The sequence below is a fragment of the Elephantulus edwardii genome, unplaced genomic scaffold, assembly GCF_000299155.1.
Source record: "Elephantulus edwardii isolate Elephantulus edwardi_28Jun2011 unplaced genomic scaffold, EleEdw1.0 scaffold00166, whole genome shotgun sequence".
NCBI lineage: Eukaryota > Metazoa > Chordata > Mammalia > Macroscelidea > Macroscelididae > Elephantulus > Elephantulus edwardii.
The window spans coordinates 5,073,352-5,096,068 of NW_006399916.1; the positions used below are offsets into that span (position 1 = coordinate 5,073,352).

At 40.1% G+C, this 22,717-nt stretch overlaps 1 protein-coding gene across 1 annotated transcript in view; it reads left to right on the forward strand.

Moving 5' to 3' along the window:
- The window catches only part of LYST (lysosomal trafficking regulator), a 161,036-nt gene that overhangs the window by 74,746 nt on the left and 63,573 nt on the right, over positions 1–22,717 (forward strand). The window contains exons 28-32 of the mRNA XM_006895378.1: positions 2,611–2,774; positions 8,683–8,889; positions 15,597–15,773; positions 16,440–16,516; positions 17,289–17,477. Of these exons, the coding sequence (XP_006895440.1) occupies positions 2,611–2,774; positions 8,683–8,889; positions 15,597–15,773; positions 16,440–16,516; positions 17,289–17,477 (814 nt within the window). The remainder of the gene's footprint in view (positions 1–2,610; positions 2,775–8,682; positions 8,890–15,596; positions 15,774–16,439; positions 16,517–17,288; positions 17,478–22,717) is intronic.

Genomic DNA, 22,717 nt, shown 5'->3' on the forward strand with positions numbered 1-22,717 from the left:
TGACTACCATGGCAGTGTAGTAGGATTTTAAATCAGGAAGTGAGATGCCTCCTACCTTTTTTCTATTTTTAAGAAATGCTTTGCTTATTCGTGGCTTCTTTCCATTCCAAATGAAGCTGGAGACTGCCTTTTCCATCTCATTGAAGAATGAAATTGGTATTTGTATTGGGATTGCATTGAACATTCTGCAAATTTCTATCCTTTAATTGGTGTAATTAGACCCCTGTAAAGGAATCGCAGTTCGGGCTGAGGTCTGCCATTGTTTGTTCGTTTTCTGGATGTTTTTCATTTTGATTTTTTTCTTTTTTCTTCCTTCTTGCATGTTACCTGAACACTTAATAGATTTTTAGTCTGATGTGTCTAGAGTGGTTTGAGTGTAGCTTGCATGTACCTTCCAGTCATTATCCCTTCACGAAAGGCGGCATTTGCCTTTTACCACCTCCCTTCAGTAATGTCTCAGGGGCTGTTGTCAGTTCATACTACATGTTTCTAGTATAGCAGGTGGGCCTCTGAGCCTTGTCTCTCTTGCTCATTGTTATTTTTGTAAAAATAATTCTTGCTTTTGAGTATTGCAGCCGTTCATTTACTTTCATTTTTGTATAAATAGAGGACCATTTATGCATCATGCTGTTAGAAAGCATTTGTAGTTATGCTGCCGTGAATATTTTTCTGTCTTTTGACAATATATATTCTCATTTCTGTTTGGCATATTTCTAGGAATGAACATATTTAGCTTTTGTAAATGCTGCCAGTCCGTTTTCTAAAGCAGTGTGCTTGCTCTCACACCAGCAGTGAGAGATGCACAGAGGCTCCTCCTTGCCAGATGTGGCATTGTCAGTGTTTCTAGTTTCAGCTGTTGGAGGCAGCAGCAAGGGTTGAGGGGTGGGGCTGTTGTTCTAGTAGCTCATTGTGGTTTTTTTATTTGCATTCTCATAATAATAATAATAATAATGTTTTGCTCATTTTCTGTATTTATTCCCTATTAAGTATGCCTTCTTTCCTGAAGTACTCTTTCTTGTCTTTTGCCAACTCTCTTATTCTGGGCTCTCCATTGGAATGATTCATGGAAGTGCTTTATAGAATCTAGATGTGCATTTTTGGTCAGGAATGCTTTGCACATCTTCTATAATCTGCTTTTCCATTGTTTTGATAGTGTCTCAGCTGAATCATACCCACCCACTGCCATCAGGTGCATTCATGTCTCAGCTGAATCATACCCACCCACTGCTGTCAGGTGCATTCCATCTATAGCTGCTCCCATAGGACAGAGGAAAGCTCCTTGCTCCTTGGAAACTCCAGGGCTTTCAAGACCATGATCCGTACAGACCAACTGCCACATCTCCCATGCAGGAGGTGACTGGTGGATTCCGGTCACCAGCTTTCAGTTACCTGTTGAGTGGTGAACTACCATGTCCTCACTGTCCTCCATTAGCCCTTACACCACAAACACTCCTTTATATCCAGGCTTAGATGAGTAGATGTGTGTGACTCAGGTGCCCTGCTCACATGCCTGAGTAAGCATAAGAGGGAGCAGCACAGATTATCAGGATTCTGGCCTGAATCAGGACTTTCAGGTGTCTAGTAAGTGTATAAACCCTCCCACCCACATGAGCACGCACACATACACACACGCACATGCACAAACAGATGCACGCACATGCGCTCGTATGTATCTACACCTACATAATTTTTCATAAATATCAATCAAAAGCCCCTCTGAAATTATGTAGAAAAGAATAAGTATACTGCATCTGTTCCATCTGTTGTACCTATGACTCATTTATATTGTAAATACTGAAGTATTAGTTGTTATTATGTGTCGTCGAGTCGCTTGTGACTCATAGCGACCCTATGTACAACAGCCCTAAACTCCGCTCTGTCCTGTGCCATTCGCACTGTCTCTGACATTCCCATCCCGATTACCCCAGTCACTAAATCAATCCACCTCATAGAGGGCCTTCCCCTCCTGCGCTGTCCCTCCACCCTCCCAAGAATGATGTCCCTCTCTAAGGACCGGTCCCGCCTTACAACATGTCTAAAGTATGGTAGACCGAGCTTCAGAATCCTTGCCTCCAAGGAGCAGCGTGGTTTAACCCTCTCCAGGATAAATCTGTTTTCTTAGTGGTCCATGGTACTCTCAGTACTCTTCTCCAGCACCACAGCTCAAAGGCATCAGTTCTCCTTCTACCCTCCCTAGTCATTTTCTAACTCTGATGCATAACAAGTGATAGCAAAGGCCATGGCCTGTATCAGATGCACCTTAGTCTCCAGAGAGACACCATTGCTCTTTAGTACTTTAGCAAGGTCCCTGACATCAGACTTTCCCACCACAATACGTCTTTTAATTTCCTGGCTGCTGGTACCAAGAGTGTTGACTATGGAACCAAGCAAACTAAAGCTGTGAACAATCTCAATCTCTTTACCATCCATCCTGATGCTGCCAATTGGTCCGGTGGTGAGAATCTTTGTCTTCTTGACATTGAGCTTCAATCCATTTTGAAGGCTGCAGTCCTTGACCCTCTGCAGCAAGCGCTTCAGATTACATGGAATACCATTTTGGTGGCTGTATGTCAGTGATTAAATAATTGTCTTATTTTTTTTAATTCAAAGAGTTTAATCCAGATGTTATTGACATCTTGAGCACTCCAGAAAACACATCTCAAAGCAGGAGCTCAGTTTCTGAGGAGAGTCTTCATCAGGAACAGCCTTCCGTTTGCAACCCATTTCAGAAGGAAATGTTCACTTACCTGCTGGAAGGATTCAAAGCATTGCTTGTAAGTAGATGATTTTGTTGTACAGTGTTCACTTATACAAAAGGATCATGGTTGATATGTCTGTGTTCACCAACCTAGTGGAAAAATTCAAAGCATCTTTTATAAGTAGATAAATTCGTTGCAGTGTTCATTTATACAGAAGGATCAGAGTTACATGTCTTTGTATCACATTTCCAAAATTCTGTTTCCTTGTGCTTCTCCGCAAGATATTCAGAACCTCAGGCAACTTGAATTTTTATGAAGAGAGCGAGTCATTTCCCTAGTTGATCTTCTCCTTCCCAGAGGACTCCCTCTGTGCAGCCCAGGCACACAGCTCCTGGCCCTCTTGTGTTGCTCATTTTCACAATTGGCAGAGATACTGCAGCTTTTAGAAATTGAAGGTTTGTGGTGAGCCTGTCACCACTTTTCCAACAGTCTATGCTCATGTCCTGTCTCTGTGTCACTCTTTGGTAATTCTCATATTTTATATGTGTTCAGATGCCATTGCTCCTTCACAGGCTGCAGTATAGTATAGCATGATTTTTCTCTACATTAAGAAATCAGCAAATCTGTGTGGCTGACTTGATTGTGACATCCATACTAACACTAGCACAGTGATCTGCTTCTGAACCCTCAGTCTTGCCATCTTACCGAGGTGTGCCTGCTCGGCTTGTGAAATCTATATCCTAAAAGCCAATTTCTAATGTTATAATTTTGTCAAAAGTCAGTATCTGAAAAAAGCAGGGCTTTGTGAGTATTATATTTTGTTTTTATCATGGTGAAACTCACATACTATCACATACCTGCCTTAACCATTTGAAGATTATATGCATCCACCCTGTGTTGAGAGCATCTACCCTGTACTGCAGCCATCACTGCTGTCTGCTTCCAGAACACGCCATTTCCCCCACAGTGAGGTCTTCATCCATACCCCGTACCCACCCCCCACCCACCCCCGGCCACAGCTCCTGGCATCCCCCAATCTACTCTCTGTCCCTGTGGCCTTTCATGGACTAGCCACATAAATGAAGCCTGAAAATATGTATCCTTTAGAACACTTCTTGGCTTAGCCTAATGTTTTCAGAGATTAAAAATAAATAGGTAAATTGAGTCAAGGGAAAGGCAACATGTAATGATATAGATTAGACATTGTGAATAATTACTTGAATCCATTTTAGTTGATGTTATAAGACAAAATATTTATGAGTGCATGAAAATGTGATCTGATTTCTGAACTTTTCACTCAAAAATAAACCTGAAAGATATGATGGAGTCCAGAGTGAAGGCTTCATATAGAGTGGACTTGGGGAGAGGGATTGTATAACAATGGAAGAATTTTTCTTTTACTTTTCAAAGAGAAGGGCAAATGGGGGGGGGGCAGGGAGAAAAGTGCAACAATGAATGAATGGAAACCCTAAAAAAAAAAAAAGAAGAAAATTATCATGTAGCATAGTGATTTACCTGTTTTGGTATTACATTTTATAGTTTATAAATTATCAGCCAACTTTCTCCTTTTTTTTTTGTCTCTGTTCTGTTTGTCCAGTTTTTCCTTTCACTTTACACCTTTTAAATTTGTCCCTCTGTGTGTGTGTGTGTGTGTGTGTGTGTGTATGTGTGTGAAAATACACGTAATGTAAAAAATCACCCTTTTAACACTTTTGAAGTGTACAATTCAGTGGTAGTAGATATGTTCAAAATATTTCACAATTGTTACCATTGTTGAATTCTAAACCTTTGCCACTCCAGAAGGAAATCAGGAGCCCTCGTCCATCTTGCTTTCTCTCTCCCGCCCCTACCATCACCTGGCAAGCACTGACCCCTTCCCTAGCTCACTTTGCCTGCCTCTTCTGGATGTTTCCATGGAATGGAATCCTATACTTGATGGTCTTTTGTGGCAGGGTTCTTTCATTTAGTAAAATGTTTTAGGTCTCGTTTGTGCTGTACATGAAGTGTTTCATTCCTCTTTTATGACTGAATGATCCTCACTTGTACGGTTATATTATTGTTGCCAGCTGCCACTGAGCTGGTCCAGCGCCTAGCAACCCTTCATCTGGCAGAAGAGAGTCGCCTCAGTCCTAATGGTGCATGCACCATTAGTTTATCCATTCATCAGTTGATAAGCTTGGCTTGTTCTTACAACTTATTATCAAAGTGCCACTGTGACCATTTATGTGCAGGTTTTTGTTTAAACACCTGTCTTCCGGTCTCTTGAATATTTACCTCTGAGTAGACTTACTGGGTCCAGTGATAATTCTATGTTTAATGTTCTGTTGAGCTGCCAAACTTTTTCATAGAAACAAAACAATTTTACACTGCCACCAACATTGTACAAGCTTCTAGTCTTTATCCTCTCCAGCTCTCATTATTTTCTGTTTGTTTATTTTAGCTGCCTCATTGATATTAAGTGATATCTCATTGTAGCTTTGATTGGTATTTTCCTGATGATGGCTGGTGTTTAGCGTCATTTAATTTGCTTGTTGGCCATTTGTGTTTTTCTGAGAAATGTTTGTTCCTTGCTCATGGTTTAATTGAGTGGGTTGTCCTTTTGTGAATATGTTTTATTAATGTGTATTAATTCTGTAACATTTTGAATACTAAATCCTTGTTAAACATGTGCTATGTATCTTTTGTGACTTAGATATTTCACTCAGCATAATTTCCCCCAGGGTCACCCTTTTTATGTGCTTTTCGTTTTTTGTTTTTTTTTTTGCTTTTTTTTTCTATAATTATATTTTATTAATTTTCATAAACATTTACAGAGATTTTGGGTTTCCATTCATTCATTGTTGCACTATTCTCTCTACCCTCCTCCCAGTTTGTTCTTGTCCAAATGCCACAGTGCTTGTCAAAGCCAGTTCTGATTAATCTTCTTTGTCAGTGTGTCCTTTGCCATTCCCTATCACTCCTCCCTGAGAGAGACTTCACCCTGAGTCATAAGGAAAAGGGGATGGCGTATTCTCTTAGCTACTTCCTGCTGAAAAGGGACGCTGTGGGTTTCAGGGTGAAGATCTTCTCTCACTACTCTAAAGGGCCCCTTTGGCAGTAGGAAACACATAGACTATTATGGAGATTGATTTTGGAATTTAGATGCACTCTTATTGATTGTGCTTGGCCGTACATGTTCATATCCTTGAAGATGTATCATGGGGGTGTTGCAACCTAGAAGACACAAATTTGACTAACAAGTTATAAGTACATGAGTCAAAAATTATGGAAAAGTAAAAGAAAAGATTCTTTCATTGTTTTACAAACCCTCCCCCAGGTCCCCTCCACCATGTAGCCCTCGCTCTAGACTCCTGTGATGACAGAAATACCTAGTTATATATCTCTTTTAAACAGTTTTCTCCCTCCTCTGTTTCAGTGCAGTATACATTATTGAACCCATCTTACTCAGTCTCTCCCCAACCCCAAGGACAGTCCCATTCTACAACAGTGGCATCATGTAATATTTGTCCTTTTGTGACTGGGATATTTCACTCAGCATAATGTTCTCCAGAGTCAACCATTTTGAATAATATTGCATGAGTTCCTTGTTTTTTAATGCAGCATATTATTCCATTGTGCGAATATACCACAGCTTCTCTAGCTATTCGTTTGTTGATGGGCACTTAGGTTGTTTCCAACTCCTTGCTATTGTGAACAAAGCTGCAATAAACATGGGTGTGCATATATCTGCTTGGATGTCAGCTATGGTCTCTTCAGGGTATATTCCCAGTAGTGGAATTGCTGGGTCAAATGGTATCTCTATTTGCAACTTTTTGAGAAAGCGCCATACTGCTTTCCTTTATGTGCTATTTTATTAGTTCCTTTTTTTCTCAGTGCTGCATAGTATTCCATTGTGTGAATATACCAGAGTTTCTCTATCCATTCACTTGTTGATGGCACTGGGGTTACTTTCATCACTTTGCTGTTGTGAACAATGCAGCAATAAACATGGGTTTTTATTGTGATTTTAACAAAAATGAAAGTTTACTTTTCTGTAAACTTTCATTAAAATCGCAATAATTTTTTTTAAAAAAGCATTTGCTATTTGAATATAATCATCTGTTGTGCAGCTTATCCTTTTTTACTTTCTTCTTGTTGTTGCATACCATCAAGTCAGAACCACCCCATTGCTTATGTCTGGTGGGTTTTCAGAGGCAGTTAACCACACCAGAGGTGATTGCCCATCCTTATCCCACAGAGCAGCTAGTGGATTCGAACCACCTGCCTTAAGGATTGCAGCGCAGCTTCTTGTCACTAGGCCACCTGAGCTCCCTTTGCCCTTTAATGCGTAGAAGTTTTATATTTTGATGAAATCCCGTTTCTCTCCTTCCCCTCCCCCTTTTATTGCTTATACTGTTGACATCGTGTGTAAGAACCCATTTCCAAGAGTCAGGTCCTGGATTGACCCCAGGAACGTCCAGTGGCATTGTGTCTTACTTGTTTCTGTGATAGTCATAAGGGTAGCAGTTTGGATTAACAGAAGAGAAGCCTGATGTCCCCCCCCTGGGAAAGTCGTCAGCCTCAGAAACCCCGCGGAGAGTTGCAGGGCATTGAAATCTACTTGTCATCAGTCAGTGCATTTGGCTTAGTGTCTCTTTTATGAGCTGATAGTTTTCACTCCTCTGTTTACACCTCTGATTTTTTAGTTAATGTGTGTGGTATAAGGTACAAGTTCAATTAGTATGTTTTCAAGGTGTCTGCTTACTGCTAGATTGGTGGTTTAAATCCACGGGAGGTCCCTGAGAAGGAAGATTGTCTCCTGAGAGACAGCGGCCATTGAGGGAAGGCATTTCTACCCTGAAATATAGGGGTTACCAGAAGTTGTAATCAACTCAATGGCAAGTGGTCTTTTAGAACTAAAAGACCACTTTTAGGGGTTTTTGGGGGTTTCTTAGTTATTATGAAGTTGAAATAATTGTTTAAATTTATCTAGCACCTTTAAAATTATGTACTGGGTACTAGCAAGTGTCAGACTCCATTTATCACTTTCTAACTTGAGTTCCTGTGAATCAGATATGGTTGATCAGATGAACAAACCTGTCAGTTCACTCTTTGGGTACTAAACAAATTAAAAACCAACTGTTGTCGAGTCACTTCCAACTCATGATGACTCTCTATCAGGTTTCTAAGGTTGTAAAACATACTGTAAATCATAGCAGGAGAAGACTTCCTGTCTTTCTCCCATGGAGGAGCTGGTGGACCTGAACCACCACTCACTAGCAGTCAGTGCACAATTCACAATGCCACTCGGGCTCCTTTCAGATACTAAAACACTGCTGTCAACTCTAGTCTTCCTCGCTGCATCTCTTCATCAGGTCCCACAGTCACAGATCTTTACAGGAGGAGCATGGCCATCTTTCAGCCATGGAGCAGCTGCTGGATTCAAACTGCCAGCCTTTAGATTGGCAGCCCAATATGTTACACACTACCTTACCAGAAAGGTCAGCCTAATCCAGTAAGACTCATAGATCATGACTCTAAACATATACAGTGTGCAGCTCTGAATAGGGAGACGAACTGCAGGTTCCATTTAGAATTGAATCATTCCTTCAGTGGCCCTGAGGATTAATCATTTCCAAATCTCAGGATTAAATCTCCTGTGGGATTCCAATTTTAAACCAGGTCTAGGCAGCTTAAACAGGGTTTGGCTAACTTTCATGGGACCTCAAGAGAAAAGCTTGTTCTTAGAAGACATTGATGACCAACATATTTGTAGTTCTTTATTCCTAATTCAAGTCTTTATTAGGAATCCTTTCTCTTTTATATTACAAAATGACCATGAGCTTTGATAGTTCTGTTTTCTTACTCATTTTCTAGGTCTTCAGTAATGTTTAAAGTGGCCTAAGATTTTGGTTCTTTCTTTCACATGTGCATATCTGTTAGGGCAGCACTGGGTAGCATGTTGCTTGACAATGATCCTGTTTCCTTCTTGCTCTGCTTTAAGGGCTCAAGTAAAAGCCCCGGATGTAAGCAGCAGTGGACGAAGATCGTGGCGTCCTGTAAGGAGACATTCCGCGTGCAGCTCGGCAGGCTGCTGGTGCACATGCTGTCACCACGCCGCTCTTCACAGGAGAGGAAACAGATTTTGGAACTAGTCCATGAACCGAACCATCAGGAGATACTCCGAGACTGCCTCAGCCCATCACTGCAAGTAAGGGTCTCAGCATTTCCTAAGATAAGGAGAAGCTTCTGGCCAAACAAAGACTGAAATCAAACTGTCTTTCCATGCCTCAGGTCTTGAGAGAGAACCCTCCTGCCGAACGGTTTTACCCAAGGTCTTTCTGCACTTGCTCTTCCCTCAGCTTCAGCTCGACCTGTGTTTCTTTCCTGGTCCCTTCCCAGTGGTTCAATTAGCAAGTACTAGGTGTGAGTTCTTAGTAGATCCTTCGAATCTATTACAGAAATGTGAGTGTTTGTTCCCTTTAAGAACAGTTTGGAAACTTTCAACAGAAGAATATTTTCCTATACTGAATTGCTTATACTGAATTGTTCAGAAGCAATCTGTGTAACATATTTTTTAAAATATTTATCGCTATTTAAAACATAAAAAAGTATTCAGCATTTCATATGATTAAAAGCAGAATACCTAATGAAATTTTATAGTTTATAAATGCTACCACATTAAGTGTGTTTGTGGGGATTATAAATGGTATGGATACTAAGGAGTGCTGAACAGTTTATGATAAATTTAAATATATACTGAGGACTCTGAAATTCTACTTTTAGATATTTACTCAAGAGAACTTAAAACATACGTCCATTACAAGTCTTATATCTATGGAGACTTTTTTTAATAATAGGCAAAAAAAAAGTGGAAATAACTCAAATTGCAATCAAAAGGAGAATATGTAAACAGAATGTGATATATTATGCAACAGACATAAATATAGAATTAAAGAGAAACAAGCTACTAGTCCATCTAAATGTCATTGTTGATTCTCAAAGACAGTATGTGTATGGAAGGGACAGTCAGACACAAAAGAACACATACTGTGTGATTCCATTCATGTGGGGTCCAAGAACAGACAGACTGAGATAGGGTAACTGCAGTCAGAGCAGTCAGTGGAGTGGAGAGGAGAAACTTGAGACAGCAATGGGCCAAGTCTTGTATTGATACCAAAGTGCTGTGTCAGGCTGGGTTCTCTGGAGAAGTAAAACCTGGGAATATGAAGGAGCATTGTGACTGCTGCTTCTGAGACAGATCTGTGGGCTCTTTGCCAGTCTGTGAGGTGGTGTGTGTAAAAGGCTTATCTAAAGGAAACGATCCATGCACCTTTAGAGGCTGGCACACCCCAGGTCTCTGGCACATAGCAGTAGAGACTAATAATGAATTCAAGCTGTGCACACATGGCAGGCTGCTGGCTCAGGTCCAAAGAGCCAGAGAGAGAGGATGAGCCACGTGCAGCTTCGAGAACAAGCAGAAAGCAAGACAGCTCTCCCAGACCTAACTCAGACGTTGGATGCAGTCCACATCCCTGGTGAGACTCGCCCTGGAGCTGTTGACTGCTCAGCAAATCCATCAGAAGACTGGTCACACTGCACCAAATCCCATCAGAGAATGCCCACATCACAGCTGCCAAACCAAAGACCATGGGCAGCCAGGTTGATGCACTTTAGCCCTCAGGTCGTATCTTATTTTGGGTGCAGGTTGTATTGCAGGACTCAGAAATGAACACTACATGTGTGGACACTTGATTGTCTTGCCTATAAAGCCATTGTTGTTGTGTGCCATCCACTGGGTTCTGATTTATGGCAACCCTGACTGACAGGCTAGACCTGCCCAGTCGTTTGCTAGGCTGTGATCGTTAAGGAGGCAAAGCTGCTGATGGCTTTGAACCATCCACCTTTCCGTCCATAGCTGAGCACACAGCGAGTACACCTCCAGACCCCTCCATAGTGTGCAGTTGTCGTTTGCCGTGCAGTCTGCTCTCAGATGTAAGACCCCAAGTTGGCTGGAAGTTGGCTCAGGTCCGTGACCGCAGGGGTCCACCAGGCTCTGTTAGACAGGGCACCTTGAGGACAGCAGACCAGCTTGTCTCTTAACCATGGAGTGACGTTTTGTTTAGAACTGAGCACTTAACCACTGTGCAGCCAGGACTCCTGGTGACTATTAACTAATGAACTTTGGTCTTTCTACATTTGCCTCTTCTAGATATAAGTGGCATCATACAAAACTTACCTTTCTGTGACTGGCTTGGCTCCCATGCTTTGTTTTCACATTTCCATTGTGTAGTAACACGTATCAGAACTTCACTTCTCTTTGTGGCTAAGAACAAACCATTGTGTCTGTAAACATTAGGTTTACACATTCATTTTTTTATGCCTTTTTTTCCCTCCTTGTAAATAACCATCTTAATTTGTTTATTTCTCTTGGAGCTATACATAAGTCTGCATATATAAGTACATGTGTATATCTATACCTATGTATCATTTTTGGAGAGCCAGTGTAAAGCTAACATTTTTTATTTCTTACTCAGGATCCTATTTATGTATCTATCCACAGGCATTAGGACCCTCTTCTCAACAAAAGGAAAGGTAGCAAAGGATACATTCTCCTTTGCAACCTGCTTTTTCACTTACCAATGTATATATTCTGGGAGTCATCCCGTAGCCATCTCTAAAAACCATCTTCATTCCTTTGTCACAGCTGCGTGAAAGCTCTTCTTCATTTGTCTGATGTTTACATTTCCCTGATGCTTAAAGCCCCTGCTTTCTGTCTGACTGTTCCACGTTTCTTCTGTGCTGGTTCCTCTTTTCCGGGTGGGGTCCACACTCTCTGGTGCTCACTTTCACACGCAGCACATTCCCGCGGCACCCCTGCTTCAGTCACTTTGTGCACTGGCCCCCTGGCTTCCTCCTTCCCTCTGTCCATGTTATTATCCAGGCGGGCACCACAAGCCCACCTCACATCATCCTCCTTCAGAACCTTCCCACCTTTGTTACTGCACTTAGAACTCTTCCTTGTTAGAGCCTTTATTGAGCATTTTCTTTTTACACATTTATTGCTCACCCATTGCTGTTGAGCCAGAGTCAACTTCTAGCTGACCGTCCACCAGGTTTTTGGAGGCTGTTAAATCTTTTGGCAGGAGATTGCCCATCCTTCTGCTCTGGAGCAGCTGGTAGATTCGAACTGCCAGAGAGGTGCCACCCTTGGCTTAACAGAACCACTCCCTGAGGACAAGACCACTAGAGCTAGCATTCATGTTCATGGATTCATTTTCTTAAATCCGTTTCTTGAGGGCTGAAAACACACAGGTTTGCTGTTTTGTTTTAGTGGGAGTTTTTTGTATCTATCCTCAATAACATCTTTTACAGTTGTGGGAATTATAATCAGGCAGTGATTCAGTCACTTTGTGCACTGGCCCCCTGGCCTCCTCCTTCCCTCTGTCCATGTTATTATCCAGGCGGGCACACATTACTATTTGAGAAAACTGTTTGTTTAGATATTCAGAATGAATAAAAATATTTCTCATCATGTTTTAAGATAGTTTCAGAATGTCCTTGAATACTGAACGGAAATCTTTTTAAAGTTACATGAAATACATTTCTTCGACACACAAACACATTCCAGTCATTTAGCATCTGCCTTTATTTGCCAACTCCTCGGGCCTCTCACTTGCAGAGCGTCTGTTCATTTTCCTTTGTGGTCAGGTAGTAGCTGTCTCGTGACCAATTAAAAATGTTACATTAAATTGAGCTTTGCTTTGGGAAAAGGACATGCTGTGATCCAACATGTTAATTTAAATATCATCCAAAACGTAAGCATTTCCAAATGCATTTGTTGGCATTTAATACAGTTCACAATTTAAAATGTCATAAGGCCTTGTGCAGTGGGTTTAATGTATTTTAAAATAAAATATGTATGTTTAATTTTTTGGTGGAAATAATGTTTAAATGATACTTAGTATATGCTTTACAAAATAGTGTATTCATTAATTCCTATAGTTTGGATAATTCTCTGACCTTAATCACAAGTTTCCATTCCAGTTCAGTTTTTCAGGGGTAGGAAAGAAAATCCTTCTACATATTCATCATCCTTTATCCCCACCTTGGGCTTAGCCTTTAGGGACTTGCACTGCTAACCCAAAGACCAAACCTCTCTACCAATTTGAATCCACCAGCTACGCTACAGGATAAGGATAAGTAGTTATCCCTCATGCAGTTTATAGCCTCCAAAAACCCACTGGAGGGTCAACAAGGAGTCAATTTGACTGGACACAGGGAGAGCTTTGAATATCTCAAGTTTGTTCCCTGTATCCCTTTAAGAAATATTCTCTGTAGTTCTTTCCCAGAAACTTGTTTGCTTGCTTTACCTTTTACCATGAACATTTTTAAATGCACAAAGAGAAATAGCATAGGCTAGTAAGTGCCACATAACTATTGCCCAGAGTCAATAATTCTCGAATTGTTATAGTATTGGTTTCATTTCTTTTTCTAAAGTATTTCAAAGTAAATTATATTACATGATACTGTATCTCTAAATTCTTTTTTGAGAAGGTATTTTATTATATAATATCAACATTAAGTATAATTCCTTAAAGTCATCAAATACCAAGTACATGATCAAATCTCTCTTTTATTGCCCAAAATGTCTTTTACAGCTGCCTTGTTGAAGTCAGGATCATGCACTTCTTTCATCTTTTCATCATTTCAGTGCTTCTATCATTCTTTTTATCTAGTTTCCACGAAACCAAATGTGTTTTCCTTTGACATTGTCCTATCAAAGAGACAGACTGACTTCCGGATGATCAAACTTATTTGATCCTCTATCTCCTGTATTATTTATAAACTGAAACTTGATCAGAAGGCTTTAGCTTCAAGCCCAGTATCTTTTAGCAACAAGACTTCATAAGTGATGCTGTATGTGTTCTGTAGCATCACATCAGGAAACAAATCTGGTGGTCTCACAAATGCTGGTTCTGAGATTGATGATGGGATTAAAGGGTGACACTTAGATCTCTCCTTCCTGAAATGTACTTGTCCCTTCCCAGTAGCAAGTTGTGTGTGGATGATACATTGATATCATGTACAGGTTAGCCAGTATCTTCTATTTGTATCAAGACTGAAACTGTCAACAACTTCATCTTACTTGGATCCACAATCAACACCAGCATTCAAGAGATCAGGAACCATATTGCACTGGGAAAGTCTGTAGTCAGGGACCCTTCCAAATTATTGAGGAGCAATGATGTAAGATTGAGGACTAAGGTGCACCTTATTCAGGCCATGGTCTTTACAATCACTTGCTGTGCATATGAGAGCTGGACAATGAATAAGCATGATAGAAGAATTGATATCTTTAAGCTGTGATATTGGAGAAGAGTATGGAATATCCTGTGGACTGCCAAAAGAACAAGCAGATATATCTTGGAGAAGGTGAAGCTAAAGTGCTCCTTGGAGGCAAGGTTGGCAGAGGTTCATCTCACATCTTTTGGGCACATTGCCATGTTCCTTGGAGAAGGACATCATGCTTGGAAAGGTAGAGGGACAGAGAAGGAGAGGAAGACCCTCAACTAGGTGGATTGACAAAGTGATTACAGCAGTGGGCTTAAGTGTGTCAGAGATTGTGAGCTTGGCACAGGATAGGACAGGGTTCAGTTCTCTTGTTCACATGGTCACTATAAGTTTTATTCAACAGCACCTAACAATAGTCTAAAGTAGATTTCAGTTGTTCGTTAGCTAAATGTTTGACCACTAATTAAAAGGTCAGTTTTTGAAGCCCACCAGTTGCCCAGTATGAGTTAGCTGGTAGTCTGTTTCTGGGGTAGGGTTCTCTGGTGCCTTAGTCTCTGGGGAGTTGCACTGCTAACCCACAGGCTGAGCCCCTGCAGTTTGAATCCATCAGCAACTCCTGGGAGAAGATGGACAGTCTCCTCCCTTGTGATTCCCATACAGCCTCAGAAATTCAGGGAGGTTCAGCTATGAGTTAGTTCCCACTAAGTGGTGATGAGCCTTGAGAGTTTCTACTGATAAAAACCATGATTTTATATAGGAAACCCTATGGGACAGTTTCACTCTGTCCTGTTGGGCGTTATGAGTGAGAAGCGACTCAATAACACATAACACCACCAAACCAGTATAGATGAAAAAAATGTGCATTTTGAAAACTATGCCAGTATAAGGTATGTGTATAAGAAGTGGGGAGGTGAAGAGTAAGGTTGAAATCATCAATTTCCTGGTAGATTTTCATCTTCTACAACATTCTTTGAGTCAAGGTTGCTAAGAAATTAATCAGCCCCAATTTTATAGCAAACTTATATCCCTATTATTTTAATTTTAAATGGAAATTAAATACTCTAGAAGTTAGATTTTAGAAACTATCCCAATTAAGAAGACAGATCTTTTTAAAATTGCTTTGCAAACTAGTTTCTTTTGGATGATTAATAATGAACATGGCAAATAATTTGGCACCAGCCCAGCTACTCGGTGAAATAAGGTTGGGCAGTCTCCTCCCGGGTGATTAATTGCACCTGAAAACTGGCTGGAAGGTCAGCTATAGGTCAGTTCCAAGTTGACTGCACACAACAACAATTTGTTATAAGGGAGCTTTGATAGCCTAATGATATGGAGCTGTGCTTCCAATCCTAGGGCACACAGTTCAAATCCACCAACTGTTCTGCAGGATAAAGATGGGCACTTTTTCCCCATGCGATGTATAGCCTGTGAAAACTTGCTGGAGGGTCAGCTATGAGTTGGTTCCAACTTGATGGAACAATAACAATTTGTTATAATGAATTAATTGCAATAAATTGCTTCACAGTTAAGTAAATTTAGAAATGTCATTTATGTGCTGTTAAATAGTCTAAACATAAGATAGAAATTATTTATTACTGAAAAAAAAATCCTTTTGTTTTCCAGCATGGAGCAAAGTTAGTTTTGTATTTGTCAGAGTTACTGCTTAATCACCAAGATGAGCTGACAGATGAAGAGCAGGAAACAGCAGAGGTGCTTATGAATGCGCTGAGGGCCTGCGGCCATAAGGGCCTCACCCCCGGCATGGCAGCCAAGCCAGAGCTCCTCAGGATGATCAGAGAGGTGAGCCCGGCACCATGCTGTGTCTCAGGAGCATCTCAAGTGGATGTTGTCAGAGGACTGAAGGAGCTTTTAAAGTCTCTTTTATGATGACCTTGAATTGCTTTTGATTTTGTATTATTTTTTACAGAGATTTATATCATTTGGTGGGAAAACAGCCTTTTTTTAATAGCAAAAGGGGTTTGTCGAAGTATTAAAACATAAGCATAATTGGTAGAAGGTAGTGGTGAGCCCATATAAAAGAGTTAAAATGGTAAAGAAAGAACAAGGTCAAAGGAGAAAGCACCCCGATAGACAGCAGTGAAGCCAAACTTTACAGCATGCTGTTAGCAGAAAAGGAGCGAAAGACAACAAGAGCAGCCTTCTTGTAAGGAGAATGTTCTTCTCTGCAATCTTTTATTCATTGTAAATAGTTATCAGTGATGAGGAGGTTTTCATGGTTTTGTATATGGGCTCTTTGATAAAGAAGCAACTACTACACAACCCGTGTTGTGTTAGCCCCGGCTAACCATCATTACCTAATTCCCATGACCTGAATGGCAGGTAAATAGTAACATCCTTTCAGTAGTTTTTTCTCTTGGTTTAAATATTTGTGTATTGGGCCCATGCCAATGTTAAATGTGATATAAACTTTATTACTATCTGATTTTTTTTTTAATTTTTTTTTAGGAACAGAAGAGATATGAAACTGAAGAAGGAGTAAATAAAGCTGCCTGGCAAAAAACAGTTAATAATAATCAACAAAGGTGGGATTTTTGTTTGGATTGAATTGTGTTCTCCAAAATGTAGGTAATAAATCCAGCTTACAAATAGTTTTCTATATTATATATTTTTGCTGTATCATCCATTTTTTTTATTTCATTTGGATTTATTTACAAAATTTGAAGGCATTGTTTTTCACAAAAGATCCTTCCCAATTTCCTTCACCCCACCCACCCATCAAATTGTGCAACCCTATGATTAATACCCTACACCGCACCCCTCTATTCTCATCCTTCCCTCTGCCTTGGATCCTCATACTCATTCTACAATAATGGTTTTATACAGTGTTTGTCCTTGTGGGACTGAGTTCACTCGGCATAATGCTCTCCAATCCCTCCCAAGTTAGGTAGTAATTTACAAAATCACAGCTTTCTATATTAATAAGATCAGTGTGGGATGGCTTATGAATCAGTCTTCTCGGAGAAATAAAAGAAATTAAGCAAGAAAAGCAGAGATGAGCAAAGATAGATACCTTATCATGTGAAGACTGTCACAGAGCCAGAGAATAGATGTGAGAAAGACAAGGACCTACTTCGAGAGCCCACAGAGAGAAAGAATGCTTTCCTCTAGAGCCAGTACTGCAATTTGAACATCTAACTTACTTACTGAAAAAGTAAAATGTCTATTACATGCATCCACTTGTGGTATTTCAATTAGAGTGGCACCAGATAATGATTATGACAGACTGTCAGTAATTAAAGCATCATATGCAACGTCCCACATCAACTTAACTGATGCAGTCTTCTGTTTGTTTAGTCTCTTTCAGCGCCTGGATTCAAAATCAAAGGATATCTCTAAAATAGCTGCAGATATTACACAGGCTGTCTCACTGTCCCAAGGAATCGAGAGGAAGAAAGTGATTCATCACATCAGAGGGATGTATAAAGTAGATCTGAGCACCAGCAGACACTGGCAGGAGCTAATTCTACAGCTGACCCACGACAGGTGAGCAAGCCAGGAGGCCCCAAGTGAGCCAGCGTGTCCTTATGTACTCTCAAAAGAGTGTGGATTTTTTCCTATTTCCAAAATTGAAATTAGACAGATAGACGAAGTAGAAAGTGATAAAAATTCCAGAATGTGTTGTTGTTGTTGAGAGAAGCCGCCTTACCCAAAAATGTCACTTGGATTTATTTTCTGTTATAAATATGACACTGTAACTAGGGTAATGGGGGTAGGTGTGTCAGAGACAGTGAGATTGGCCCAGGATAGGGCAGACTTCAGAGCAACTGTGCATAAGGTTACTATGAATCACACCTGACTTGACAGCACATAACAATAACAGCAATCTAAATTCGGACAATACTCTTGGGATTACCTATGAAATAATGGTACTTGATTTTTAGACTGTATCTTCTGATAAGCAGCAGAAGAAGTTGGGTTGTTTTAAAAATTGGTTTTCATTGAATCACTCATATACATTTCATTTTGTAACAGTATTACAATTGTATAATGCCATTGTTTACAAGATCTTGTTGAATCCCTGCAGCCCCTCCCTTCCCTTCCACCTTATCCATCTGTTCTCTGACTTCTTCTCCCTCTGTCTCGCATCCTGTACCTGCCTGTCAGCCCTCATTGTTTCTGTCTGTGGCTGAGCCTGTCCTTAGTTTCTTTCCCTCTCCTTCCCTTCCCTCACATTCGGTCAGTTAGTTTATGTATTGGTGGTGATGGTGGTGGTGTTATGTGCTAAACTATTTATTCACGAGTTCAGATTACCTTAGTCGTGTAAATCTTTTTGCTTCTTCATTTGTGATTTATTTACTCTTAAAGGATAATAATATGAGGATGTCATTTTTCAGCCTTAGGGATGGGAGTGAGTAATAGGAGGGAGTAGATTGGCGATATTTAAATATTATTAATTTTAGTATTATTATTAAAATTACTATATTATTTATTCTTATTAATTTTTATATTATTAATATTATATATTATTGCTATGGTCCTTGCCAAGATAAAAAAAGGGAGAAAGGAGCAAGAAACAGGACTGAAACAGAATGGTTAATTAAGAAAGAGATCCTTTACCTTCAATCTAAGACTTTAATAAAATGGTTGTTTAATGTGAAGATGCATCACTAATAATGAAAAAAGCACATTGAAGTGTTATTCTATAAATTTAGTTAAGATAACTGGTTAGTATGAGTTTGTTGTTGTTGTTGTTGTAGTGGTGGTAGTTGTGTGCTGTCGCGTCACATAGCAACCCTATGTACAACAGCTCTGGAGACTGCACTGCCCTGAGCCATTCTCACTGACTCCAAAACACCTACGCCCATTGCCCTAGTTACTGTATCACTCCATCTCACCTGGGGTCTTGTCCTGCACTGTCCCTTTACCCTTCTGAGCATGATGTTCTTCCCCAACTATTGATCCCTCCTGGTCACGTGCCCAAAGTATGTGACACGGAGCTTCAAAATCCTAGCCTCAAGGGAGCTCTGATGGCCTAGTGGCAAGAAGCTGCACTGCAATTCCAGAAGTGCATAGCTCAAATCCACCTGATGCTCTGCTAGAAAAGGAGGGACAGTCTCTTCCTGTACCAGTCAGATCCGATTTGATGGAAAACACACAAAAAATAATAAAATTTTAAAAATTAGAGAAAAAAATCCTAGGACAAATTTGGTTTGTATGAGTTAGTATGAGTTTGTTGTTGTTGTTGAAATTTGGTTTTACCCTCTCCAAGACAGACCTGTTTGTTTCCTTGACAGTCCCTGGTATGATCAAGACTCTTTTCCAGCTTGGTTTTACCCTCTCCAAGACAGACCTACTTGTTTCCTTGACAGTCCCTGGTATGATCAAGACTATTCTCCAGCACCACAACTTGAAGGCATCAATTCTTTTTCTGTCATCCTTAGTCATTGTCCAGCTCTCTGATGCATAGCAAGTAATTGCAAAGACCATGGCCTGAATCAGGTGCACCTTAGTTTCTAGACTGACATCGTTGTTTCTCTTCCTGACAGCAGATTTACCTAATGTAGCTCATCTTTTGATTTCCTGACTACTGGTGCCAAGAGTGTTGATTGTCGAGCTGAGAAAGCTGTAATAGTTAACTACCTCAGTCTTCACCATCTATCGTGGTGCCACCAGTTAGGCCAGTGGTGAAAGTCTTCCTCTTCTTGATGTTGAGCATCAGTCCATACTGAAGACTATATAGTCTTTGACCTTCTGCAGCAAGCCCTTCAGGTCATCCTCAGTTTCAGCAAGCAAGGTTGTATTATCTGCATAACATAGGTTGTTGATGAATCTTCCTCCAATCCTGATGCGACATTCCTCCTCATTTAAAGCTCAGCTTCCTAAATGATCTGTTCTGCATATAAATTGAAAAGGTATGGAAGACAGGACGCATCCCTGATGCACTCTCTTATTGATTTTGAACCATACAAGTCTTTCCCTGCTCTGTTCTGAGGACTGCTTCCTGGTCCAAGTATAGATTTCACAGAAGCACAATCAAGTGTTCTAGGATTCCCATTCTCCTCAAGATTCTTTTTGATGGAATATTTGACATATTTCATGAAACAGATGCTGCCCTGAACATGCTCAACAGGTTATGTCAAGAAATCTGGAGGGCAGCTGCTTAGCCAAGAGATCCATATTTGTTCCTTCCAAAAAAAAGTGACCCAACAGAGTGTGGAAATTATGGAACAGTATCACTGATATCACATAGTAGCAAAACCCTGCTAAAGATTATCCAGAAACAACTGGGAACAATACATTGACAGAGAACTACCAGAAACACAAGCTGGGTTTAGAGGAGGGCATGGCACTAGAGACAGTATCACCAATGTCAGATGGATCTTGACAAAAAACAAGGAGTACTAGAGGGATATATATCTGTGTTTCATTGACTGTGCAAAGACATTTGACTGTGTTTGAGTTTGGAATGCTGAGATAAACTCTTATGCACTACTATGATTTCCAGATGGGTAAAAGAGTTAAACTCAGAAACATTATAAAGCTATTACATGAGTAAAAAGCCAGAGTAAACACTTTATGTGAAAAAACAAGTAGAATTAGTAAGCCCATGGGTAAATATTTCAACATTGTGCAAGGCTAATTTGGTTTTTCTAAAGGCCTTTACATATATTTTATCTTTTATGGTTAAAAAAAAAGTAGCAAACTCACTTAACATTTCTTAAGCTGAAAGAATTGAAGAACAAATTCAAGACTTGAGTTGCAATACTCAGTAAGGATGCTTTGGGCAGAATATTAAATGATCCAAGAAGCATTAAAAGAAGATGAAAGGAATATACAGAGTAATTGTATCAAAAGGAATTGGCTGACATGGAAGAATTTCATGAAACAGCATATGAGCAAGAGCCTGTGGTGATGAAGGAAGAAGTTCAAGATGCCCTGAAAGTGTTGGCAAAAAAAGGCCCTGGGAATTGACGGCATACCAATTGACATATTTCAACAAACAGACATTGCCCTGGATGTGCTCATCAATTAGTATGAAGAAATCTGTAGGACGACCAGATGGACGTACTGGATTTAGAAGAGGCGTGGTACTGGAGATAGTATAGCTAATGTCAGATGGATCTTGGCTGAAAGCAGAAAGTACTAGAAAGTCTGTGTTTCATTGACTACGCAAAGGCATTTGACTGTGTAGATCATAACAAACTGTGGCTAACTGAGTGAAACGGGAATCCCAAAACATTTGATTGTGCTTATATGAAACCTGTACTTGGACCAGGAGGCAGTCTTCAGAACAGAGCAGGGAAATGCTGCATGGTTCAAAATTGAAAAGGGTGTATGCCAGAGATGTCCTATCTCCATACCTTTTCAATCTATATGTAGAACAAAACATCCGAGACCCTATGAGGAGGAGTATGGCATCAGGATTAGAGGAAAACTCGTCAACAACCTGCATTCTGCAGATAATACAACCCTGCTTGCTGAAACTGAGGAGGATCTGAAGTACTTGCTGCAGAGAGACAAGGACTACAACCTTCAATATGAATTGAAGCTCAACATCAAGAAGATGAAGATTCTCACCATTGGGCCAATTGGCAGCATTATGATAGACAGTGAAGAGATTGAGATTGGCTCCACAGTCAACAGTCCAGCAACTAGGAAATCAAAAGACTAATTACATTGGGAAAGTCTGCTGTTAGGGACCTCTCTAGAGTACTGAAGAGCAAAAACGTCAGTCTGGAGACTAAGGTGTGCCTAATCCAAGCCATAGTCCTCGCAATTACTTACTATACATCAGAAATCTGGACAATGACTAGGGATAATAGAAAGAGAATAGATACCTTTGAGCTGTGGTGCTGGAGAAGAGTATTGAATATACACCATGGACTGCTAGGAGAACAAACATGTTCATCTTGGAGAAGGTGAAACCAGGCTGCCCCATAGAGGCAAGGATTCTGAAGCTTCGTCTGACATACTTTGGGCATGTTGCAAGAAGGGACCAGTCCTTGGAGAGGGACATCATGCTTGGAAGGGTGGAGAAGACAGCGCAAGAGAGGAAGAACCTTGATGAAATGGGTTGATTGAGTGATTGGGGTATTGGTGATAGGTGTGTTAGAGACAATAAGGTTGGCACAGGATAAAGCAGGCTTCAGGCCTATTTGTACATAAGGCCACTATGAGTCTCAATTGACTTAACAGCCCATGACAACAACAGGTGCTGATATGCAATAGACAAGAAAAGAGCTGCAGAAAAGTACCCAGTCTTCACTCAGAACTTTAGTAGCATCATACAATTTGGCAATATATGTCAAGACACCTGCAAATATATTTTTAGCTCTAATTACCTTGTTTTAAAACAGTGATACTATTCTAAAGGGAAATTTAAGATATTGAAAAGCAATAAAACTTTTTATTATTTATGCTAAGAAATAAATTCAAAACAAATATACAATAATGGTATTATCATTAAATGCGTTTTGATAAATCTTCTCAACTACTTGAAGTACAGATTACACTACTGGGTTCAGTAAAAGAAGGTAGATCTAGAAGTATGTATACAGAATTATTATAGCCACAAATTATAAACAGGTACATATGAAAAAAGAAATGATGAAAAATAACCATAACAAGCATTTTGTTATGTTTATTTAGGGTAACAAGGAGTATGTGTGATTTTTTTTTAAAAAATATTTTCAGAACTGGCTTTGACAAGCACTGTGGCATTTGGACAAGAACAAACTGGGAGGAGGGTAGAGAGAATAGTGCAACAATGAATGAGTGGAAGA